Source organism: Triturus cristatus, chromosome 3_2 (genome assembly GCF_964204655.1).
Source record: "Triturus cristatus chromosome 3_2, aTriCri1.1, whole genome shotgun sequence".
In the NCBI taxonomy this organism is placed as follows: Eukaryota; Metazoa; Chordata; class Amphibia; order Caudata; family Salamandridae; genus Triturus; species Triturus cristatus.
Genome location: NC_140584.1, coordinates 840942836 through 840968460, shown reverse-complemented (window position 1 = coordinate 840968460; position 25625 = coordinate 840942836). Strand labels below are relative to the sequence as shown.

General features: G+C 45.5%; 1 protein-coding gene across 2 annotated transcripts in view; it reads right to left on the bottom strand.

Annotated features, from left to right (window-relative positions):
* Positions 1-427: 427 nt before the first annotated feature.
* Positions 428-25625, bottom strand: part of LOC146858268 (fibroblast growth factor receptor homolog 2-like) — a 177789-nt gene continuing 152591 nt past the window's right edge. For both annotated transcript variants that reach the window (XM_085649093.1, XM_085649094.1), the window contains exons 9-12: positions 12598-12709; positions 3918-4017; positions 3370-3469; positions 428-2428 (exon numbers count right to left, since the gene is read on the bottom strand). In XM_085649093.1, the coding sequence (XP_085505219.1) occupies positions 2234-2428; positions 3370-3469; positions 3918-4017; positions 12598-12709 (507 nt within the window). In that variant the 3' untranslated portion in view covers positions 428-2233. The remainder of the gene's footprint in view (positions 2429-3369; positions 3470-3917; positions 4018-12597; positions 12710-25625) is intronic.

Below are 25625 nucleotides of genomic sequence, written 5' to 3'. Positions count from 1 at the left end.
TCCTTTTAAAAAGATTTCCCCAGAACATAGTTGAGGTCTATACTTGTGCATCTCTTTTTCCATTCCTTGAGTAGGCATAACAGACCCGCGGATTTGTTGGTGTTTTTATGTTAGAGTTGGGGACTATATCCGCACTGGTCTATAAAAGCGTTCCCTAAGACTCTCCACTATCCTCTATGTGTATTTTGTTTGCACATTACACCAGGACGAATTCATCATAATTTTCAGTGGGTCCCAACTTCTTGGCAGGGTGGACGGCGTCCACCCTGTGAAAATAGCGGGTGGACCACGTCCACCGGTGTGTGTATAGCCGGTGGACCACGTCCACCGGTGTGTACCCCCTACTTGTGCCCTGACAGTGGTTTTAAACCTGGGTCAAGTTTACATCATTTGCAACATATTTTACTTAGTCCAAAACAGAAACAAGTTTGTTACATTTAGTAAAACACTTTATTTGATTGAAAGCATGAGTACAAAATGTACTTTTGTTTCTCGGCCACGTAAGTCCCTTCTTCCGATCTAACATGTTGGAACATGAAGATTTGAGAGAAACCACTGCTCCCTCGTGGCACTGGAGCATCTGTTAGTGCAATAAGGAATGCCAGGCTTTGGGTTTCTGGAGGCACACACTATATGTGGAATTTTGACAGAAACACACAGAGCATTGCAATTCCGACCAGTATGTCCAAGGTAAAAAACAAACAGTAAGGGAGGAGACACCGTATAAATTAGAAACTTATGTCACAATTTAGGTACCTATTCATAGGATTATTTAGAAACTTTCAATATATAAATATTAGCACAATATCATATCCTCACATTGTACATAACATAGCTCTGTTCCAAATTAAAATGTCATAGTAGCATAGAAATCAGTTTCCTGACGTGACTTCTTATAATGCCTGCATTAGGATTTTGGTCCTCGATATCAGAGTTTAATAAATTCAAATTCCTCAGTTTCTATGGATGTCATTTATGCATAGTTTTGAAAAACATTTCATTAATAAAAAGGAGTCAGCAGTCAGCCTTCCAAATGAGCACTGTTGGGCAACATTCAGTGCCCGAAATGGATGTGTTGGTGTAAAGTTATCCTTGTAAGCAATCCCTGCCTGGTTTTTCTCACATATTGTCCTTGCGGGCATTTTTTGCATACTGAGTTGTACATTATTGGTTGCTTTTCATTTTGATGACCTTTGAATATGTGTGAATGGGTTCTGAAGTAATTGTTTGTTGGATCATGTGAATATGCATAGGCACGCCTGGCTTCCTTTTCCCTTGCAGACCTTTACTCCACTTCGTACTTGATCCCACCGATACGGGAGCATGTCTCCGCGTAGCACCTGTACCAGTGTAGTGGCTGCTTGTCTGCAATTACAGGTGGCTGTGTGATTGTCTTTCAATATTTTTCTCTGTTGAGCATTTGCTGTATTTTTTTTAACCATATTCAGTTATACTAGTTTTGGTGGTATGTGATATCAAGAAGTCATGTTCTGTCGTTTTAGTCCATTTGTATTTTAGAAGCTGTTTCTGGGCATTCACAGCACACATTCAGATTAGGTGTTCATTGCTGTATAAATGCCGTCTAAAGTGAGACGTCCCTTCACCAAAGCGGATGCTGTGATAAATTATTGGGTGCATGGGGAATACGGTTCTCTCGGTGCGGTTTAGAAGGAAACCTATCCACTGCAGACATGTATTACTGTGTGTGGCTTTTTGTTCATTGCTAGTTCACATCCTTTTGCCCTCTTGAGTTCGTTTTAAGTGGTGTGTTAGCCGAAGAGTATTTGATGATGCCCTTGTTGCAAGAGAGAACGTTTACAACGTTGTAATAAAAATGGAATTAGTTACTGGTCCAACCTGTTCAGATCGTGGCCTTTTCGTCTTTATTTCAGGAGAGTGGAGGGAAGTTCGAGATGAATATTCCACAACATGTTTTCCCTAGTCCCATGATATTCATACCTACACACGCCATTTAGCTTCAGTGGCAGCCATTTCACAGCGAAGATGGATTTGTAGTGGACTGAAGTGTAGCACTACAAAACAGGCAATCATATTTTGGCTGACCGAGCAAAAGGCTTACTGCAAAGCCAACCACACAACCCAGCTACTGTCCCTCTAGCTCATCCAGAGTTCAGTTTCAATTGGGCTCTGCAGAGCTGCTCAGCAGATCTGGACAGTATATAGCAGAAGTGACTCCTTGTTGCTGATCTGTCCAAGAGAGGGTCCTCAGTGCTCAGTTAACAGGGCCACAGTGGCCTGGGTGAGCGTGTGCCAAGCCCCCACTTTCCACGATACCAACCTCGACCTCCTCCGGATTCTGCATGTCCCATGTCACGCACTTGTTAGGTCTTCGCTTTGCTGGAACAGGGCTTTGTAGCAGGCTCTGCCTCCGGTTCCAATCCACATACTTCTCCAGCTGGAGGTAATCCTGAAGACAAGTGGAAGAGAAACATGTGACTCTGTTAGTGCTGTATATTTGGAGATAACCACTGAGCTGGCTGGTGCCGCTGGACAGAAGTGGAACCAAGAACAATGGTGAACCCCGGCATCCCCGGGGACCTTGGTTTACAAATGTATATTTGACACAACAGTGGCTCCAACTCTGAAATTAGTAAAAACAAATGAAGTAGAATAGCAGTCAATGCTTATTTACTGAATAATTAGAGAACAACAGTCAATACTCAACAGGGTGTGAGGTGGAAAATGACATCACTTGGAAGAGAATGCCATGCCAGCATCCTGCAGGGTCAGTCGGGTGGGAGAGACTGGCTCAAGGGTCCCACGCCAATCGTAGCCTAGCAGCAGCTCACAAGTCGAGACCACCCCCTGATGGACCCTGCAGGCTGCTGGCGTGGTGCACTCTTCAATTGATGTCATTTTTTGGCACCTATCCACCTCCTTACTGGCAATTCACTGGATTCCTTCTGTGCTCCTAATTCAGTTTTTTACCGCCTCCGGCCGATCGTTTCCCTTCCATCCTCCGAATCTGAGCTGTTTACTTTGCTTGGTGAGCCAGAATAATTGATACTTAATTACACTATGTTACCCTTGCTCGGGCCAAGTATATTCTAACTCCTGATGATCCTTTATTCCTATGGAATCGAAAGCCCATCGACTTTTGTAACTCACAAACCTTATTACTATTGTTATCTTGTTAAAGTTGTTTCTCACTGTGTGTGATGCACCAATTTTGCATCCTTTGTGAGCACGTTTCTTCACCTCTCACACTGTTCAGTATTGACTGTTGTTCTCTAATTATTCAGGAAATAAGCATTGACTGCTATTCTACTTTCATTTGTTTTTGCTAATTTTAGATTAGGGGCCGCTGTTGTGTAAAATATAGAAGAGGACATAAGTGGCATTGCTTACCGCATCCTCACCCACCATACCCTCCAGAGATTTGGCAATGGCACCAAATGTGGGCCGTTCGCAAGGCCTGTCTGCCCAGCACTGCTCCATGATCTTGAAACTGTGCAGGGGAAAGATAAGGTAGGTTAGTAACATTACAGCACCTCAACCACTGGCACCTTGCAGCCCGGCCATTACCACACAGCAGGCCACCCCCAGCCACACTGCCAACCAGTCCCCTTCTGACATTCCGCAATTACTGAGAGACTGAAACCGGACCACAACTCGCCTGCAGTTCAATCACCATTGTAGAGCAGTCCAATTATTAGCACTTTGAAGCCAAATTGCTGACTTAGCTAACTCAACAACTGCCACATTGTGCATAAAACCCTCTACAGATTCATCTTACCACTTGGCGCGCTACAACACAATCAACACCACACTGCCTCACTACTTTCCAGCCACTAACCACTGCAGCCCAACCAATAGAACAATGACAAGGAACCACTTGCACCCAACCCACTGCCACACTGCATCCCTACCACCTCACTGAAAAGTCGGCCTCTTACATATCCTCTCTGCATCCATTGGGTTTTCTCATCTTCTGCCCGGCGCAAATAAAGAACACAACCTCTTCAGGGGACTCTAGTTCAGGATACGGGGAGCAGCCTGTCCAAACAGAAAATATAAACCGTTGTAAAGACTTGCAACATACGTTCTACTAACAGAGAGAGGTTTCCTGGCCAAGTTAAGCCATGAATGTTTTTTTGCCAGAGAGAGACTACACATCAGGTAATCTTCTGGGACTTGTGACAGAGTTTCCTTGTGTCAAGATGAGGCCTCTTTCAGTCTCTTTCTATTAACCTCTAAAAGAGGATGACTCCCCAGTTAGAACCAGAGTCACCCTCTTCAAAACGAATTTTCAGTCAAACAAAAAGTGAACAGAAGCTTCTGAGCAAAGAGGGAACAGCTAAGCAGCCAATTGAGCATGTGACTCATGCACACTAGGACCACCATGAACACAGAGGAGAAAGAAGGAGTCATTATTGATGGAAAATAGGCATACCAGGAGCCTGTAGGGTCCAGAGTGACTCGCCTCAGGTATGGAGCCAAAGCAAAGGATTGATTTGATTTGATTTTGGGTTTTGTAGAGCGCACAGCTACCCTTAGGCATCCCGGCGCTAGTGAACACAGTCCTGTAGGGTGGGAAGTCATGTGGGGGAGTGCTCAGGGGAAGAGTAGGGTCTTCAGTCTTTTCCTAAATCTGAGGTGGTTTTGTTCCTGCCTCAGGGAGAGTGGGAGGGCATTCCATAGTCTGGGGGCATTGTACGAAAACAGGCGACCACCTGTTCTGGCCTTCCTAATTCTGGTGACTTTTGCCAGGGAGAGGGAGTTGGATCTAAGTTGTCTGCTTGATTGTTGATGGGACACAAGAGGCCTGAGGATGGGAGGGCCTTCATTGTGCAGTATTCTATGGGCAATGCACAGGGTCTTGAAGTTGACCCGTTCCTTGACTGGCAGCCAGTGCAGACTTCTGAGGGCTGGCTTGGCCGAGTTCCTTGCTGCGGTTCCTGTGAGTATTCTTGCCGCCGCATTTTGTGCGCATTGAAGTCTGTGGACTACAGAGACTGGGGCCCCCAGATATAGGACATTCCCATAGTCCAATCTGGAGTTCACCAGCCCCTGCATCAAGAGCTTCCTGGATTGAGGGGGGAGTAGATGGAGGATCTTTCGTGCCATCTTCATAAGGCCGAAGCACGTTCCCGCAGTTTTCCTCGCTTGTGTTTTAAAACTGAGATCCTGGTCCAGCCATATCCCTAGGCTTTTTACTTCGGATTTTGGGGATGGTGGAGATCCCATGCATGGTGGCCAGGGAAGAGGTGTGGGGATTTTATTTGGGTTTCCTAGGAGGAGTATTTCTGATTTTTCCCCGTTCAGTTTCAACCGGGACTCGCACATCCATTGGTGCACTTTTTCCAGACAACTAAATAAATTGGTGAGGGCGTTGTCTGATTGGTTGAGGGAAACGACGAGCTGAGTGTCATCGGCGTACATTATTGATTTAATCCCAAAAGGTTTGACAACATCCTCGTGTACACGTTAAAAAGTGTGTGGTTCAGGGAGGACCCCTGGGGCACCCCACACTTGAGTGCCTGAGCCTTGGAGATGGAGTGCCCATCTGTCACTTGAAAAGACCTGTCTTCAAGGAAGGATGAGATCCAGGCTAAAGCGGAATCCGCCACTCCTATCAGTTCAAGACGGTGAACAAGGGTTGCGTGGTCCACCGTGTCGAAGGCGGCACTCAGGTCGAGGAGGATCACTGCCACTGATCCTCCTATGTCTAGTATGCCCCTAGCTTCTTCGACCACGGCTAACAATGCGGTATCCGTCCCTTGTCCTGGTCTGAAACCTGTCTGGGTTTGGCGGAGGAGATGGTTGGTCTCTAGGAACTCAGAAAGGTGTTGATTCGCTACTCTCTCGGCGATTTTGCTCATCGCCGGTAGCAGTGAGATCGGTCTAAAGTTTGAAGGGTCTGTGGGGTCAAGATGCGGTTTTTTTATGAGAGCCTTCACAGTGGCTTTTTTCCAGTTTGCTGGGACTGTGCCATGTTCGAAAGAGGCGTTGATCAGGTTGGTGAGAGGAGGGGCTATAGTGGAAGCAACTTGCTTCAATTTACTGATCGGAGCTGGATCTGACGGGGCGCCGCTTTTGACTTTGTGCAGGACGTTGAGAAACGTTTCGGTGGTGATTTGGGGAAAGGAGAGCAACCTCGGGGTGTCTTGGGAGGCCGGGTGGTAAGGGCCTCTTAGTGCAGTTGGCGCCGCCGGGAGGGAGTTGAGGATTTTTTCGATTTTTTTCGAAAAGAATTCGGCCATCTGGTTGCATTTTGTGCCATCCAGGTCTGGCGGTGGAGGGGGTTCCTGTATTTTGGAGAGGAGTTTGACTATCCGATAGGTCTCTTTTGCGGAGTTGGTCGCGGCTGCTATTTGATCCTCAAAGTAGGCGCTGTGCCGCTTTTAATGCATTTTTGTAGAGCCTAATGTGGGCTTTGTATCCACTTCTGTCTTCTGTGTTCCAGTGCTTTCTCCATTGGCGTTCAAGCCTTTTGCCTTTCCGTCTTAATTCACGTAGTTCCTCAGTGAACCACGGTAGTTTGGAGGATTTCCTGTTGGGAGGGAGGGCTTTGAGTGGCAGGACTGTATTGAGAGAGTCGCTAATCCAATTATGTAATTGAATTTCGGCTTTGGAGGGGTCGGGGTCGATTGTGGGTAGAGTGGAGGACAGAGAGCGTTCCCATAGGCTAGTGTCTAGTTTTTTCCATGGGCGTGACGGGGCCCGGGGGCGAGGAGTATCCGAGATCTTCCCTGGAAGTTGGAATTTGAGAGGAACCAAGAAGTGGTCAGACCAGGGGAGAGGGAGAGGAGTTTGAACAGAGAGTTTGGAGAGGTTAGAGAAGATGGGATCCAATAGGTGTCCTTTCATGTGGGTGGGATCATTACTGAGTAGTTGTAGATTCAGGGAATTTAGATCAGTTTTTAAGTCTGTGGCAAGTTTATTGCCTTGATCATCGAAGTGGAGATTTAAGTCCCCGAGGATTGTAAAGTTTGGCGTCCCGCACGCCAGGGAGGAGATGGCATCAATGAGTGAGTTTATGAAACTCCCTACCTGTCCTGGCGGACGGTAGATTAACACCCCAGTTAGTGTAGTAGAAGGTGGCAGGTGTAAAGAAAAGAGGACATTTTCACTGTCGAGAATGGGGCTTTGAATAGACATGCCAGGTTGTCACGATAGATAATCGCGATGCCCCCTCCCGTTCCTGTCGGTCTATTGAGGGTTTTAATGAGGTACCCAGGAGGTAGTGCTTGGATGATGTCCGGGTCGGAGCTCTCGGACAGCCAAGTTTCTGTTAAAAACAGAACGTCCAAGTTTGACTCTGTTAATAGTAGGTTAATTTCAATGTGGTGTTTAGGGAGTGACCTGCAATTCAGCAGGGCCATCTCCAGGCAGGCAGGTTCGGAGTGGGATAAGGGCGTAGCCCTGTAGGCGCAGATAGGGCATCTAAGAAGCTCCTGTTCCGGGGTAATAAGTCCGTTACATCTAGTGTTTAACGGATCTCTGAGTTGGTACAGAGTTTCTTGTGAGTATTTGATTCGGGGCGCATCAGAACCGGCCAGGGGTGTGGGCTCTAGGCTCGGTCTGGCGCGGACGGGCGCAGACGGGCTTGCCTTAGGCGCGCCTTCGGCGCGCAAACGGCGCTCCCGCTGCGCTCGTCCGCTGCGCTTCCGCCATAGGCACATTTTATGGAGGTTGATTGAGGGAGGGGAGAGGGGGGTGTGGCCAAACAAGTGGGCGTGGCCTGAGTCCTCGCGCTGTGAGCGTCCGAGGAGTGGAGCAATTTAGGAGTCAGCTGGCAGCGTTAGAGTCCGCTACGTGAGCTGGGTAAAGTGCTCGATTGTTTAGCAGTTGCAGGGTGCTGTGGTGAGTTTTCTAAAAGCTAGCACACGTTATTCAGTGACAGTTTTTAAATTTTAAAAGAAAAAGCAATGCGCTGCGCGCTCTCCCGGCTTCCGCCTCAGGAGTGTGATCAATGGCTACCTGGCGCTTTTATTCAGCGTTTAAGTAGTCGTCTCGGGGGGCGTGGCCAAACAAGTGGGCGTGGCCTGAGTCCTCGCGCTCGAGCGTCCGAGGAGTGGAGCAATTTAGGAGTCAGCTGGCAGCGTTAGAGTCCGCTACGTGAGCTGGGTAAAGTGCTCGATTGTTTAGCAGTTGCAGGGTGCTGTGGTGAGTTTTCTAAAAGCTAGCACACGTTATTCAGTGACAGTTTTTAAATTTTAAAAGAAAAAGCAATGCACTGCGCGCTCTCCCGGCTTCCGCCTCAGGAGTGTGATCAATGGATCAAGCAAGATACTGCAGAAGCTGGCATAGTCGAGGCTGGCTCTCTTCAGGTAGGTAGCCAAAGCCACAGAGGAAGCAAAATACCATAGGAGCAGCCATCGGCCAGGCTGACTCACTTCGGGTAGGCAGCCAAAGCAAAGGATGAAGAAAGATACCAGAGCAGCAGCCATTGTCCAGACAGACTCGCTTCAGGTGAGCAGCCATAGCCATGGATGAAGCAAGATACCAGAAGAGCCCGGAAAGTCCAGACTGACTTACATCAGGTAGGCACCCAAAGCAAACAATGAAGAAAGATACCAGAGGAGTTAGCATAGTACAGACTGACTCACTTCAGGTAGGAACCCCAAAGCCATGGATGAAGCAAGATACCAGGGGAGTTGGCATAGTCCAGGCTGACTCACTTCAGGTAGAAACCCCAAAGCCATGGAAGAAGTCTGATACCAGAGGAGCTGGCAAAGTCCAGACTGACTCACTACTGTTTAGGTACTTTATTTATTTAAAAAGTTTTGTATAGCACGAACAAGACCCCGGAGGGTATCAGAGCCCTTCACAGTAGTGGGATGGGGGACAAAGTAAGGGAACATTGAGGTAAGAGGGCTAACACGATGAGCTAATAACATTGTACATAAATGCTAGCAGAACATACCTTAATACAGCATGGCAAAACGTTACTTAATAGGTAAGGCCAAGAGTCACAGAAAATACAATTGTTAGGAAAACAACCAAAAGGGAAATTTCGACAACAGACGAGCCATACTCAATTAAGACAGGAACTTGTTCATTAGGATTGTTTTTGCTTCTGCTTTTGCTTTTGTTTGAACGCCGCCGTGTAAGGGATTCTGCAAATCTCCGGTGGTAGAGAGTTCCAGATCTTAGGTGCCGTGCCTGAGATGGCTCTGAGTCTCGTTTTCTTTTTGCGAAAAGCCTGCGGTTTGAGTACCAATAAGTTTGCACTTCTGGAAGGTCCAACACCACCTGATATTTCCAGTTTTTGAGCCAGGTATCCAGGTGTTTTGAAGTGGAGGGCTTTGTGAGTCAAACAAGCAATCTTCTAGTGTATTCTTGCTTCGTAGGGTAACCACTTTAAAGATCTTAAGAAGGCAGGGAAAATGTGATAATTTCTTTTTGTGTCAGTGATCAGTCTAGCCGCGGCATTCAGTGAAGCCCTAAGTGGTGCTAAGGTATATTTAGGGAGGCCAGAGGCGTTGTACTTTCATAGTCTAGCCTTGGTAGGACAAGTACTTGTACTAACTGCTTGAAGTCCTCTTGGGGAAGGAATGGTTTTAGGTTTCTAAGAATCCTTATTTGGTGATCCGCACCCTTGCACATCATATTAATATTTTACTTCATGTTCAAGTGTGAGTCAAGGGTGATTCCAAGAGATTTTGCTGAGTCAATGATAACCGGGGAGCAGCTGAAGGTAGTGAGGTGTTTCATCCAGAGGTCGATCTTGAGGGTGTGCTTAGGAGGGGAAATGAGAAGGAATTCTATTTTGGTGGTGTTCAGCAAGAAATGGTTTTCAGTTAACCAGTTTTGGATAGTCGTCAAGGAGGAGTTGAGTGAGATGAAATCTTCAGAAGAGTTGATTTTCAGATAAAGGTGTGTGTCATCCGCATACATATGAAAAAGAATGTTCATGGATGATAGAAAATTCGCTAATGGTTCCAGGAAAATAATAAATCGTATAGAAGAAAGGGCACAACCTTGTGGGACCCCCATATAAACTGGAGAAGGAAGGGATAAGGTATGGTACATCTATTGTGAAGGAAGCAAGAGAACCATTCCATTACGAGGCCAGAGAGGCCCATTCTGTGTTCCAGAATAGATAAAAGGTTGTCATGGTTAACCGTGTCGAATGCAGAAGAGAGATCGAGGAGGATAAGGAGGCAGGATTCATTATGGTCTAGCATGTTTAAGATATCATCAATCATGTGAATGAGAGTTGATTCCGTACTGTGACCACTCCTAAAGCCAGATTAGTATTGATCCAGGAGATTGAACATCTCGATGTGCGAGCAAAGTTGCGATTGGACGCATTTTTCTAAGAGCTTAGCCAGAGTAGGGATGTTGGAGATGGGGCGGAAGTTGTTGAGATCAGATCTGTCTGCATCAGGGTTTTTTTTAGAATGGGTGAGACCTGAGCTGCTTTTAGACATTCGTGGATCTTGCCTTGAGATAAAGACGCAATGACAATTTTAGAGTGTAGAGTGATGAAACATCAATTGTGGCCATCATATGACCATCTTCCCATTAGAATTTCCTTGATTTTATTAAGGAAGTCCATCGTATCTCTCAGATACAATGGAAGGGATGTCACATAATTCATCAGGAAGATGTCGATGAAATGAGATGTTGACTCCAATAAGGAGCCAATGGAGCTGACTATCGGTCTACCTGGTGGATTCACAATTGACTTATGAACTTTTGGAAGAAAGTAGATTGTTGCAATGATGGGGTGGTCTGTTTTCAAGTACATATATTCCTCAAAATCAATAAGGTTTTTGTCTTTCCATGCATGTAACATTTGGTGGTATTCTTTGGTCCAGATTTCTATTGGGTTTACCACAAGTTTTTCGTAATGATCCTTATTGCCCAATTGTCTGTTTGCTTCAGTTATATAATCATTAAGATTTTGGACCACGATGTTTCCACCTTTGTCAGAGGCTATGATTATAATTTTTGGGTCATCTCGCAGTTCTTTTAGAGCTTTGTATTAACCAGGTGTTAAATTCCATGATTTCTTATTGTTTCTATTCTTCTTTTTGTTATTTTTTCCAAAAGTGTTTTTTTGCCATTTTGTTAATTTCCTCCACCATGATCTCATGAAATAAGTTGATCTTATTACCTGGTGGGAGTTGTGGGGAGAAGGTTGATTGTGTTCTTAAACCACTGCTGCCACCTTTATTAGTATCAATCCCCATTCTTTGACAAAGTTCCTTATTAGTTTCTGAGGAACGTTGATTTCGCCCAATTATTATTTCTACCCCATCCTCCTGGGATGCTAATGCTCTTAAGGTGGGTATGTCATTCTGGTTTAAGGGTGAAGTATCCTGACTTATAGTTGTTGATTTTCTTGAGTTAGGTGTCTGTTCTTCAAAGTATTTTTTAAGTTTGATTTTTCGACAAAATTTGTAGAGATCGATACGGAGGTTGGGTGTGTTAATGTCCTTGTTGGGGCAGAACGCGAGTCCCTTATTGAGCAGTGATGTTTGTGCAATGCTCAATGTTTTATTAGAGATGTTTATCACTAAGTTGGTACACTAAGTAAAGGATGAAACAAGATAATGTTACAGTGCTTGTAATGTAAGTAGTGACAGACAAATATATTTGTACCGAGATCATATCCAAACATTACATTATTTACAGAAGTTCACTGAAAATTGCTTTAAGAGTTTGTACTCAGAGAAGTTCTCTTATATAGACAATACCTACGTAGGAAAGCCCAACGGTATGTTTTGTTTAATCTGGACACACTTGGTATACATGAAATAAGAATCAGAAGATGAAGATATGCCAGAGATAATGCACCCACCAAATGCATTTTGACCAGCAAAGAGGGTAATCAAGTAGGTACCATCTTTGCTGATAACACAGTAGAGTAATGGCAGAGTCTGGGTGATGGAAACAAACAAAGGAGAAACCATACCAACATACTCCAGTAATAAGTAAATTCGGCATTCAACAGACATCTCAGTGACTCCTTTCGCAATGGGGATGACATGAGTAGTCTAATGTAAAGTTTCATTTCACCATGCTAAGTCTACAGAGTCTATTATAGGTGGACAGGTGGTTGGAGGGGTATGTTGGAGAGATGGGGATGGGAGAGAATTGTGAGTGGGATGATGAAGCAGCTGAGTACTGGACTTATGTGTACTTTGAGTACAAGGAGGTAAATAGAGTGCAGTACTCATTGAAGTGGTGTGGTGGTAGGGCGGTGTAAACTGAAGAGGTAGGGAGCTGGAATGGGAGGAGAAATACATTAGAGGAGTAAAGGGGTGGAAGGAAATGTCAAGTGAAAAGGTGGAGAGAATGGGTTTACAAAAAGGATGGCGAGATATATGATAGGTACAGTAGAGGAGCCAGCCCGAGGACAGAGTTATACATTATAGGGGTGAAGAAGGGATATATTAAAGGAATGAGGGGTAAATAAAAGGGACAGGAAAGTGGCAGAAAGTGGCATATAAAAGGGACGGGAAAGGAGTATGTTGAAGGAATGACTTTGTAGAGGGTATCAAAGAGATGGGGGCACAGTACGACCTACATAAAATGGTGTGTAGAGCAAGAGCAGGGATACCTCTGCAGATGGTTGTTAAGGTGCTCTTGAAATGTTACTTGTTGATAAGGATTGCTTACCTAGTGTTTCCAGCTCCCAAAGCAATATGCCGAAGGACCACACCTCACTCTGAAAATAGTATGCTCGATCCCGAAAATATTCAGGTGGGTACCACCGCAGGGGTACTTCAAACTATTGGAAGAGAGGAAAGACGTGAATCCCTAACATCTATGTGTTAGAAACAAAAAACACAAAGAGCAGAAAAGGAGTCCAGGACTAACTTGCGCCCCAAATGTCCCTGTATAATCATGTCCCTATGTGATCACAGGTGCTACGCAGTCTCAACCTTTGCTTTTTGCTCCACCATTGCTTCTCTGTGGATCCTTACCCTTGAGAGGAATTACTTCCTTAAGTGATACGGTCTTCCTCTGTGAGCCTCATTGTTCAATCCTTCGCCTAAAACATTCATGAATTGAGAGTAAAATAAATAGATACTAGCTGCTGTAATGGATGATTGGGTGTAGTAAGTACTATAATATTTAATCCATTTAGGCATGAAAGTTCAAGTTACTCAGTTTAAAAAGTACTGTACTCCTAAAGCCTGATATACAAACGAGGTGTCTCACACCGGTGCCATTTGTTTTTGCACACTGACTAGACTCAAGTCCACATATATTATGGGATGCAACTGATGGAGGATTCAGTCACACTGTAAAATACCCATTCCCAGGGCCTCTCAAAACCTCCTGTTTGTTTATTTATGAAGAAGGAGTCCTCTGTGAGTCACTGTGAATGACGGCGAATGAAAGGACAGGACAGTAGACGTCCCTCCTTGCACTGGCATTCACTGAATGCCGATATTCCCTAAAACACCCCCTGTCCATTTAAAAGGACAGGGGCTCCTTTAAAAAATAGTAGTTGCCATTCAAAAAATGATATCGCGAGTAGCATGCACTGCTCTCCTGGATAACTATCTGGGGCCCTTGATACTAAGCACACACATTCACAAGATGGAAGCTGTCCCCAGGGGATCGCTTCCACATTTCAAATGTGATACCATCCCCTTAAGGGAGTAGATATCAGATGAGTTTGTGACTGCAATTGCAAAACATTGATACATTCCATTGTGGTTTGGCAGAAGAAGGTGGGTGTTCCGTTCATGCCTCCTCCTCCTAACAAATCGTATAGGACATTATTTACCGACTCACAATTGTCCTGTGTGTTTTACAACTTCAATTCTTGCTGTCCAAAGCCAATAATTAAGCAAACTGCAGGATTTACGTCTTTAAAAAATGCTTAGTATATCAGGTCCCTCCTTCTATAGGATACCCTGTCACAGGACACAGGACTGGAGCATTTTTTTCATGGAGTGTATCAAGTGAAAAGAGTGCCTGTACACAAGCGTGATCACCCCAAGGCTTCTCCTCCTCCATCTTCCATTCCCCAGGAAGCCACTGGTTCGTTATCAGTCAGAACCTTCACCTTCAGCTTAACATCGAACAAGTTCTTCTCTTGTAATCAACATGAACAGCATGGGAAACTATTCTCTTACAGCTGGCATAGTCCCTGGCCAATTTAAAAACACAATCAGCTCTCTTAAAAAACACAACAGCCGCACCTCCTTGACTGACCATCTACCAATCTATGTCACCAAAATCGCTTGAAAGAGTAATTACAAAACTACAATAGAATGTGGAACAATATGAGCTGTTACATGACCTTCAAATCAGAATTCTGACCCATGAGAAGGATGGAATCTGCCTTTCCTTAGAAGAGCTCTTAATCAATACTGATGAATGCCAACAGGCTGCACTGTTCATTTTTCCTTTTGCTGTGAACTATGACATTGTAGACCAGGGAATATTTGTTATCCAGACTGAAAGACTGGTTAGATGTATCCTGAAGGGCCCTGATTTGGATTCATTTTCGACTCTGTGATCATACCTTGCTAGTAATAGTATGCATTTGATTGACGAATTCTTCCCTTGAATGTCACTGGGATCTTCCTTCATGGCTTCTTTGTTCGGTTATTTTGTTAAATTCAGTTCGTACCAGCTCCATATACATCCTCATAGAAAATCAGGCCAAGAGCCAGCCACTAACTCTTTAGACCACATCCAACATATGGATGGGGAGCACTTCCTGTGTCTAAATGGAGGCAAAACTAATATCCTAACTTTAGCAGGGGTAGACACTGCCCGACTTCTTTTTAACTGGCCCATTAGTCAAGTGGCTTTCCCTGACTCTCAAAAAGTAAAGTAAATATCTGAATCACTGCCTCTCATTCCACGTACCCGCCAGACAACTTTGCTCCACCAAACTTGCCCTGGCTACCGTGTTACGGATTCACAAGACCAGAACCAGCGGAAGATCCTTCTCCTACCTCACCGCCAAGACCTGGAACACTCTGCTCCTCCACCTAAGGCAATCCCCGTCGCTGACCCAATTCAGGAAGGATCTCAAGACCTGGCTCTTTGACTGAACCTCCATGCCCAGACGGATCAGCAGCACCCCCCTCAGCACCTTGAGACACTCACAGGAGAGTAGCTGCATTATACAAAATCCTGTTTGATTGATTGATTGACTCAGGAGATCTTCTTCAACAGCAATTTCTCATTTGCCCCTCTAACCTCTGCAGTAGTTAAGTCTCAATATGCAACTCTAAATGATCCGAAAAAATCTCCAACACCTGCAAACTGGTTGACTGATTAATATGAAGGGATGTCTTGTCATGGGGTGACTAGACTACTGCAATGCGAGTTACTCCCCACCAGCCCCAACTCCCCCCACCAGAGGCCAGGCCCTGCGGCTAACCCCACATCGTGCAGGCCAATGGCTGTGCGTGGTGGGGATTGGCTGCCCATGGGTGGGGGGGGGCAATGGACACAGGGCCTGAGCGGAAGGTCAGGCGCTGCCGCCAACCCCACACCGGCATATCTAAAGGATGTGTTTGGCGTGGGGTTGGTTTTACATATGGTAATAAAATATTACTTTACATTAAACAAAAAACTAGAAATTCATTGAAAAAAACAAAGGTTAAAGTGATGTTATAGTTAGGAATTGTAATTATATCTTACTTTACATAAAAAAAATTACAACACTCACGACGTGGTCTGTAACAGCATTGATATATTACTAATGACAACTGAACCGACATCATTGATGACAAAACTGTGTAAGTGCATTTGGGATCCCACTGCCCTTTTTCTAGACCCCACTTGATGGAACACTCCAAAACTTTTCATAGGTAGCTAAGCAGAGAAGAGGACTTTTTTGGACAGTTTTGGGAACATTAACCATACGACACCAACGGTATTAGCAACCCAAAAATCAAAGGTTACAGCTACGTAATAGTTAGGCTCAGGTTTCACTTGTACAAAACCAGTGAAATTCAGCAGTTATAGTTAGCTGAGCTATCTATAACTTGCGCCCCCCCGCAATGACCTGCATGACCTCACATATTACATCACTCATAACATGGTCAGTGACATCACTGATGACATCTCAAATGACATTACTAATGACATCAACCAGTCACTGTGAGCATTTTAAAAAGTTTATCAGTGTTAAATCAGTCAGTTGGTGTCTAAGTGGCTGTATGGGTATGTGAGTGGGTACATCAGTGGCTGTATTGCTGAGTGATAGGTTGTCTGAGTACCTGTATGGTTGTCTGAGTTGTAGTGAGACTGCTGGATTCACTGCGGACATTGCTAAGTTAGCATAGGTTAGCACAAACTTGGCTGCCATTTTGCTGCTGTTTCGCACGTTACCAAAAGACTTTGTTTTCGCAAAACCTCTGCTTGCGCGTGTTCACATAAGAACTGTCTGCGTTTCACGTTCCTGGCTGTACTCTGTGGTTTTCGTCTGCACAGGATGTTCAAGGTCGAAAAACAATGTCCCTTGTTACTCTGCTGTGGTCAGTCCCCGGCACTTAGACATAACACGAAAACACAGCTGCACGGCTGAAAATCGAGTGCTTTTAATATTTGCATGCATGTTAGACGCACTCGGAGAAAACCTTTCCAGAGAGAAGAGCTGTGCTTGTCCGGAGATGTAAACCTTTGCATCTCGACTTGGAGGTATGGGGTCCCCCTGACAAAGCCCAGAGGTCTTCTTCTTCTTCAGCTCCCGCGATTCCTGAGAGAGTCGGAGTGACATGTTCTAGGATGTCTAATCATTGGTCGCTTCGCTTTAGTACGGTAAACTAATGGAACACTATAGCTAATTGGATTGGGGTTCAGAGCACTAAGGTGGGTAGTTGGTACACCACTATACACTGAGGTCCTGGTTTCCTGCGCATAGTTATGTATATGTGCAGAAACCCTGCAACAGAGTGTCAGTGTGGGTGGGTGAGGGAGTGTGAAACTGACTGTATGAATGAGTGTCAGTGGCTGTATGGGTTAGTGAGTGCATGTGTGAGGGGCTGTATGGGCAAGTGAGTGTGTGTATGGCTGTGTGGGTGCGTAAGTGGTTGTGTCAGTTGGTATATGGGTGAGTAACTGGGTAAGTACAAGGCAGTATAGGTGAGTGATGGGATATATGAGTGACTGTATGGGTGAGGGGCTGAAAGTGAGAGTGGCCGTATGGGTGAGTGAGTGCTTGTGTCAGTGACTGTATAGGTGAGTGAGTATGTGTTGGTATCTGTCTGAGTAAGTGAGTTGGTGTGTGTGTGTCTGTATGGGTGAGTTAAGTGGCTGTGTGATTGACTGTATGGGTGAGTAAACAGGTGTGTGAGTAGCTCTATGGGTGACAGACTTAGTGTGTGAGTGGCTGTATAGATGTATGAGTGGATATGTCAGTAGCTGTATTAGTGACTGAGTGGTTGTTTGAGTGGCTGTGTGGGTTAGTGAGCAGATGTGTGTGTAGATCTATGAATCAGTGAGTGGCTGTGTAAGTACTGGTATGGGTCTGTGAATGGGTTTGTGAATGGTTGTGTGGTAGTGGGTGTATGAAAGGTTCTATGGGGGTGTGAGTGGGTGAGTCAGTGATTCTGTGGATGATGTCATCAGTAATGATCTAGCATAGATCTAGCATAAAGCAACACCTGCATGTTCTTCACTGGCTTTGTTATGTTATGTTATTTGAGATTTGCATAGCGCGTAATCACCAACAGGTCTCTTAGCGCTTTTAAGACAGGGCCAAAGGTTAGAACGGTTGCATAACATCTCAGGGCAAGGGAGTTAAACTGTGTCCAGGGCCTCCCTAAACAGGACCGTTTTGAGCTGTTTCCTGAAGGGGATGAGTGCGTGTCCTTGCGAAGGTGATCAGGCAATTGGTTCCATAATTGTGGGAATAGCACGGTGAATGCTCTGCCCCCTTTGGATGCGGTATTGCACCATGGAAGGGCCAGTCGGCAGGCCTCGGATGACCGCAGTGTGCAACCTGGTAAGTAGTTCCCCAGGCGTTCTTTAATGTAGTCTGGGGCTTGGCCGTAGAAAGCCTTATGGGCAATGCAGAGATCCTTAAATTTTGCTCTTTGCCTAATGGGGAGCCAGTGCAGGTTGCACAGCAGAGGGGTGGCATGAGTCCTTCGGGGAAGCCTAAAATTCAATCTGGCTGCGTCGTTCTGTACCACCTGTAATTTATTAATACGTTTCTGGGGGAGGCCGATGTATAAGGCATTGCCGTAGTCTAATCTAGAAACAATTGTTGCTGACACAATCACCTGTAGTGAGGCAGTTGAAAGGAGGGGGACGAGTTACCGCAACTGTCTCAGTAGACCTGTACATGTTCCGACCACAGTGATGATCTGTTTGGCCATAGAGAGCTCAGAGTCGATATTTATGCCCAGGCTTTTCACGACGGGTACTGGTGTAGGGGTGGTACCCAGCTCTTGGGGCCAGAAACGGTCACTCCAGGGATTGTTTTTCGTGGGGATGACAAGGACTTCTGTTTTGTCGGGATTCATTTTTAGTGAATTAGCCGTCATCCAGTTTACGTAAATCTGAGGATGTTTTGCACCAAATCTTGGGCATGGGCAGAATTATCAGTCCGGAGGACGAGTTGAGTGTTGTCCGTGTAGTTAAAGACTCGGCAATCCATACGGGCTAAGGCCGCCACCAGAGGCTGTAGGTATATATTGAAGAGGAGCCGAGACAGTGCAGAGCCCTGGGGAATGCCGCAAGTGAGAGTGCCCCTGTCCGATACCTGCTCACCCAACTGGATCCTCTGGGACCGACCTAAGAAGAAGGATTTTAGCCACTGGTGTGCCTGCCTGCGAATGCCCAAGTCAGTGATTCGAGCCAGCAGCTGTGTATGGTTGACCGTATCAAACACCGCTGATAGATCTAATAAAATCAGGTTGCTCGGTTTTTTATTGTCAGCCATAATTCTGAGCTCATCAAGTACAGACAGCATCACTAGCTCAGTGCTGTGATGGGCTCTAAAACCCGCCTGTCGGGCTTGGAGTAGCTCATGTTCCTCTAAGAAAGATGAAAGTGTCTTGAGGACATGTTGTTCGACAACTTTCGCCAAGAAGGGGAGCTGGGAGATGGGCCTATAATTTTTTAGATTAGCGGCGTCTGCTCCAGGTTTCTTTAACAAGGGAGTGACTCTGGCCTCCTTTAGGTTGGAAGGTAAGTAGCCAGACTCCAAAGATTTGTTCAATAGAACAAATGGCCCTGGAAAGGCCATTTGGAAGATCTTCGGGGGGGCAGGGATCTGCAGGGAAGCCCGATTTGGTACGATTCCTCAGTAGTGTCAGGGACATAGAATCTAAATTAGGGAAGGTGGTCAGCTGTTTGCAAGGGGGGGGAGGGGCCTGGTTCTGGACTAGAGGGCCCTGATTGATAGGGGTATTATCAATCTCAGAGAGGATATCTCTGACTTTCTGGAGAAAGAAGGTCTGGAACACGTTGCAGTCTATGGGCGCGGCTGCCGATTTCAGCTCAGCCTTTTGACTGAGTTCTTTTGGTATTCTGAAAGTCTCCTTCTGTTTGTGGGGTGCCTCTATAATTCGAGCCTTGTACTGTTCAGCCTTTCTGGTTGTGATGGATTTTTTGTATGAGGTAAGTAGGGTTTTATAGAGTGTCAATTTCGTTGGGTTGTATGATTTACGCCATCGCCTCTCGGCTTTGCAGAGACTTTGCTTCCTTTCCCTCAACGTCTCGTTAAACCAGGGGCCCCCCTTGCCCTTGTCTCTAACTCTTTCCCTCCGCTCCGGTGCCAGTTGATCTATGGCATTGTGTAAGGTTTTAGTGAGGGCTTCGCTCTCCTGGTCGAGATTCCCTTCCTTAAACATTGACGGAGGGAGCCTACGTAGGGTATTCAGTAGGTTGTCTGCCTCAATTGTGTTCCAGCTTCGCAATCTTCTCCACGCTGGGGGAGGTTGCAACAGTTGGCTGTCCAGCGGGACCCAGCAGCTAATTAGCGAGTGGTCTGACCAGGCACAGGGGCTGATATCCATTAGACTGGCTTGTGGTAGCGAGGTCCAGATAAGGTCCAGGATGTGCCCTTTATTGTGGTTGGGGCCATCCACCAATTAATGGAGCCCCATTGAACTCATCGCTGTCTCAAATTGGCTAATGAGCGGCTCTTTCGGTACCGTATCCCAGTGATAGTTGAAATCGCCAACCACTAGGAGTCGTTGGTACCGTGAGCAGAGGTCAGTAATAATCTCTGAGAAGAGATCGTTAAATGTAGGTGTTGACCGCGGGGGACGGTAAGCAACCAGGAGTATGAGGCAGGAGGATTTAAGTGAGATTTTGACCCCTAATATATCTGCGTTTTCAATGCTCTCTGCCACTATCTTGGTAGCCATTATACGAGTATTACAGAAGATGGTAATTTTTTCTTGTCTGTTAAGCCAAAGGGCGTCAAAGTCCCCTGGGAAGGCTGCAATGGTATCTGGGACCGAATTATCGCCCAACCAGGTTTCTGTGAGTGCCAGGATATCTATGTCTCCGTCCTGGAGGAGTGAGAAGATTTCAAGGTTGTGTTTTTGCAAGGAACGTGTATTGAGGACTGTCACTTTCAGACCTGGTGGGCTATCTGGTGCAGTGTGGAGTGCTGGATGTGGGGTCATAAGTCTGCCCACTCCATTGTTTCTCAGGATTTTTTTGGCTCTCAGCTTGTCTGCTACAATTCCGCCTAGGGCGTAGCTCCCTGTGGGTAGGGTCTGTAATTGAACCACTGAGTAAATCCGTGATTGACCAGGGGTACTGGCCCTTGGGCCCCGGTCGGACTCGGATGGGCACAGATGGGCTTACCTTTGGCGCGCCCGCTGCACGCGCCCGCTCCAGCGTGTCAAATGAGGTGCTCCCTTCCGCCCGCCCACCAATCAGCGCTGCGCTGCAACAGCTGATCACCCCCTAGGCACTAGACCGCGATTAGCAGGTGGAAGTGCTGAAGACCAGGGTGGGGGCAATCGGCAGGGGGAAATGCGCATCAAGGTACAGATTCAAATTAAATTTCACAGTTTTACAAGCGTTGCATTTAAAACCAGAAAGCCAAGTTAAAAACGATTATGTGACGATTTTTAAAAAATAATCGTTGCGTTTAAAACCAGGATCATTCAGGTTACAACGATTCAGTCAGGATTAAAACAACAAAAACTCTCATGCCTTGGGGGGACCGCCTCGTTAGCTTTGGCGTGTCTCACCCTCTCTCGCTGCGCGTCCGCTCCAGCGTGGCAAATGAGGTGTTCGCTTCCGCCCGCCCACCAATCAGCTCTGCAACAGCTGATCACCCCCTAGGCACTAGACCGCGATAAGCAAGCAGAAGTCCTGAAGACCAGGGAGGTGGCAATCGGCAGGGGGAAATGTGCTTCAAAGTACCGATTCAAATTCAATTTCACAGTTTTATAAGCGTTGCGTTTAAAACCAGAAAGGCAAGTTAAAAACGATTATGTGACAATTTTTAAAAAATAAACCAGGATCAAACAGGTTAAAACGATTCAGTCAGGATTAAAACAATGATTTTAAGCAAAGTTTCAGGTACAACAAAAACTCTCATGCCTTGGGGGGACCACCTCGTAAGCTTTGGTCTGTCTCACCCTCTCTCCGGTGGTTGAAAGAGTTAAATTTAAAGCGCACACCCTGGCCAATTCAGCCCTGTACGAACTTTGCCCTGTATACCTCAGGAATCGCTTCCACTTCTATGTTCCCATGAGACAGCTGCATTTAGCCATGCAGCTTCTGGCAGTCATTCCTCGTTTTCGCCTCATGCGAATGGGCGGCAGCTCTTTGGCCTATAAGGCAGCGGTGGCCTGGAATTCTCTTCCTTTGGACATTCGTGGTATTCAGGACCCAAGGCTTTTCAGGAAACGGTTGAAAACCTTTCTCTTCATATAACGATCCATTGACTGCCACCCCTACCCGGTTCGTGCCTGGACACTCTTTGAGTAGCTGTGCGTGCTCTAAATGTCAATAACATAACATACTTACCTATGCTTACTACCCCTCCTGGGGTATAGGCCATCAGCCAGGGCTCTCCAGCCATCTCTGTCCTGAGCATTTTTTTCAATCTTACTCCAGGTGTAACCCATCTCCTTGCAGTCAGCCTGGAGGCCTCAGTGCCAAGTGTTTCTTGGCCTTCCTTTTTTTCCTTTTCCCTTGAGAGTTCCAGATCAGGGCTTGCCTGGTGGTGTTTGATGCGGTCTTGCAGAGTGTGTGACCTATCCAGCCCCATTGTCTTTTCAGGATTTCTTCATCAGCAGGGAGTTGAAAATTCTTGCAGTCCATCCCCTGCCAGCGTGACTGCAGTTGTGCTGGTCATGTTAGCCTTCAGAATCTTGTTTCCTCCCTGGTGGATGTTGAGGCCAAGTTGTGCTGATGTGGCTGTCACATTGTCGGTCTTCTCTTGCATCTGCAGATGGGTATGTGAGAGTTGGGCCAGGTCGTTGAGCTGTGTCCAAGGTGTCCATTTGGATCCCATTTCTTCTCCCTACTGTGGATGTCTTCATGATCCAGTCTATGGCCAAATGGAAGAGAAAAGGCCGGAGCAAACAACCCTGGTGGACTCTAATCCTCACTTGTAAAGCTTCCGTGAGTTATCCTCCATGGACTATCTTGCATGTCATTCCCTTGTAAGAGTTCTTGATTACTCTTGCGAGTTTATCTGGCACACCGTAGTGGTGGAAGAGTTTCCAAAGGGTCTCTCAGACCACGCTGTCAAATGCCTTCTCATAGTCGATGAAGTTAACATAGAGAGGGGAGTTCCATCAATCAATGGTGATGCGCAGTGTTGCAATCTGGTCTGTGCAGGATCTATCTGTGTGGAAGCTGGCTTGCTGGTCTTGCAACTGAACTTCGACTTGTTCCTTCTTTCTGTTCAGGATGACTCTGTTGAACACTTTACTTGGAGTTGACAGAAGAGCTACCCTTCTGTAGATTGCGCAATTTCTCAGGTCAGCTTTCTTGGGGATCTTGATGAGATATCCCTCCTTCACGTCTGATTGCAATATTTCCTTATCCCAGATCCTTCCACGCATGGAGTAGAGAATGTCTACTGATGTTCAAAAGTCTGCCTTCAGTGACTCTACAGAACAGTTGTCAGGTCCTGCTACCTTCCCATTTCTCAGATGTTTGATAGCTCGCCATAATACTTGGTTGGCCTGCTGCAGTTGATTGGCAAGTCCTTGTCAGCTGGATGTATGTCTGCTGGAGACTGTGGCACAGGCTGGTTCAGCAGCTTTTGAAAGTGCTCCACCCATCTTCATTGTTGGTCTTTGTTACCCATGATTGTCTTTCCAGCCTAGTCTTTAACAGGTCTTTCCAGTTTGCTTCCAGAGAGTTTCCTTGTTAATTCATAGAGTTCTTTCAAGTTTCTATGGATGGCTGATTCCTGAACTTCTGTGGCAAGCCCATTGATTAATCTTTGCCTGTATGCTCTTAAGGTTCTCTATGTTTTCTTGTCAGTTTTGGTGTATTCAGCTTTTGCTATTTCTGCTCTTGTTCAGCTGGTGTTGACAGCAGCTTTCTTTTCCTTTCTCTCTTAGATTTTGCAGATAGTCTCATGAAGATACATTTTGTATGTTGGTGTTTCTTGAGACCCAGTACGTCCTGGCAGTTTCATGTCACTATTTATTTGATCTTCTCCCACTGACTTTTTACTGGGTCTCTGTCAGCTCTAGTTCTTGCAGGACTTGAAACTTGTTACTGAGCCTGACTGAGTATTCACTCCATTTCTGTGCATCTTTGAGGAGCGTGGTGTTATATTGCCGGCGTTGGTTTGTCGGCTCCATCCTTACTTTCCTCAGCTTTAGCTTTAGCCTGGCCACGACAAGGAGATACCGCCACGTCTACTCCTCTCATCACTCTCACGACCTGCAGTGAGCTCTGGAACTTCTTGGCAATACAGACATGGTCGATATGATTCTCTGTTGAATGATCTGGTGACACCCATGTTGCCTTGTGTTTTCTTTTGTGTGGGAATACACTACCGCCTATCACCAGACTGTTCACGGCACAGAGATCTGCAAGCCTTTCACCATTCTCGTTCATGTCGCCAAGGCCATGGTTGCCTATGACTTCTTCGTACCCAGTGTTGTCACTTCCTGTTGTGGCATTGAGTTCCCCCATTAGTATGGTGATGTCTCTCTCAAGGCATTTCTCCAGGATTTTTACTCTTCTTTGCTGTCATTTGTAGGTGCATAGCATTGGATCACATTCTTGTTGAGCCTCTTTTTCTTTGTGCAGAAGGTCGCAATGATGATTCTGGGACCCTGTGCTTCCCATCCAATCAGAGCTCTGTTGGCTGCTAGCGTTAGCATCAATGCGACTCCCTGAGTGTGTGGGGCATTCTCTTTCACATGTCCAGAATACAGCAGCATTCCTCCTGCAGCCAGTCTTTTCTGTCTGGACTGTGTACATCTGGTCTCGCTGATGCCAAGCAGTGCAAGGTTGTATTTTTCATCTCCACTGCCACTTAGGCTGTCTTGCCTGTGTCGTACATGGTCCTCACGGTCCATGTCCCGATGATGATGGTGTTGGTCAAAAGCGGTTGGATCGGCTTTGTGGCTTCCAGGAATTTCTGGCTTTCACCACAAGGTGTCAAGGCTCACCGTGAAGGAGCTTCCTCTCTCCCCAAGGCCGGGATGTCTTTTGTTGACGTTTCTGTAGCTAAGATTCTTTTCAATAGTGGGGTATCCAGCCCCACGCATAACCCTCCTCCTTTCGCAGCTGGGCTTAAGACCAGCCATGGTGGAGTTCAAGCTAACATGCTCTGTCTTTATCGTGCTTTTTGTGTTATAAGTTATTAAGAAAAAGAATCCCACTTTTAACATCAGCCAAAGATTTTCAATGATATGGGTAATTGTAAGATCCCATCTTGATTACTGTAACACACTTTACTTGGCTCTGCCAAAATGCACTTTGCAGAAACATCAAATTATTCAGAATATGACTGATAGTGTCATGCTAAATCTTCCATGAAGAGCTTCTCTCTCTATTTGTATCATTACACTGGTTTCCCATTGAAAAAATTTGAACATTAAAAGTGCTGTGTATTTGTTATATGTTTATCTATAGGACATGTTAAGAATTTATCAGGGATCTGGTTGCCATCCATACCCCAGCCCAAAATTTGCGCTGTACAACAACTTGTTTGCTGATCTCTTGCACAACGTGTAGGATCAAACAGAACGCATATTCTTTTTCCTAAGGAGACTCCTTGTTATGGAATGCCCTTCCATGTTATTGTCATTTCACAACTGACTACTTAGCATTCAGGAAATCGCTGCAACAGACCTGTTGGCTGGTCAATGTAACTTTATCATAGTAGTACTTAGCACCAGGATGCATTTTTGATAATTATGCACTCACAAAACATTTAACATAATATTGGAACTTGGACTATATATAATTATTACATTATTATTTTAAAATGTAATAATTTAGGTTTACTAAACAAATTAAAATAATTGAAATTAATTAAACACCTTTTTTTCAAAAATTGCTACATATTAATTAAAAATGTTAGTGAGGTTGGGAATTTTCTAAAATTATTATTTAAAAATTATTATTTTCAATGAATATGTTTTCAATTAATAATTTAATACACATTTAATTTGAGTTAATGTGCTGCAACATTTCATTTTATTAGTTCATGATAAAAAATGAATATTTAAAATTAAATTACACTTATATTTCAAGTTAACATATTTGTAACC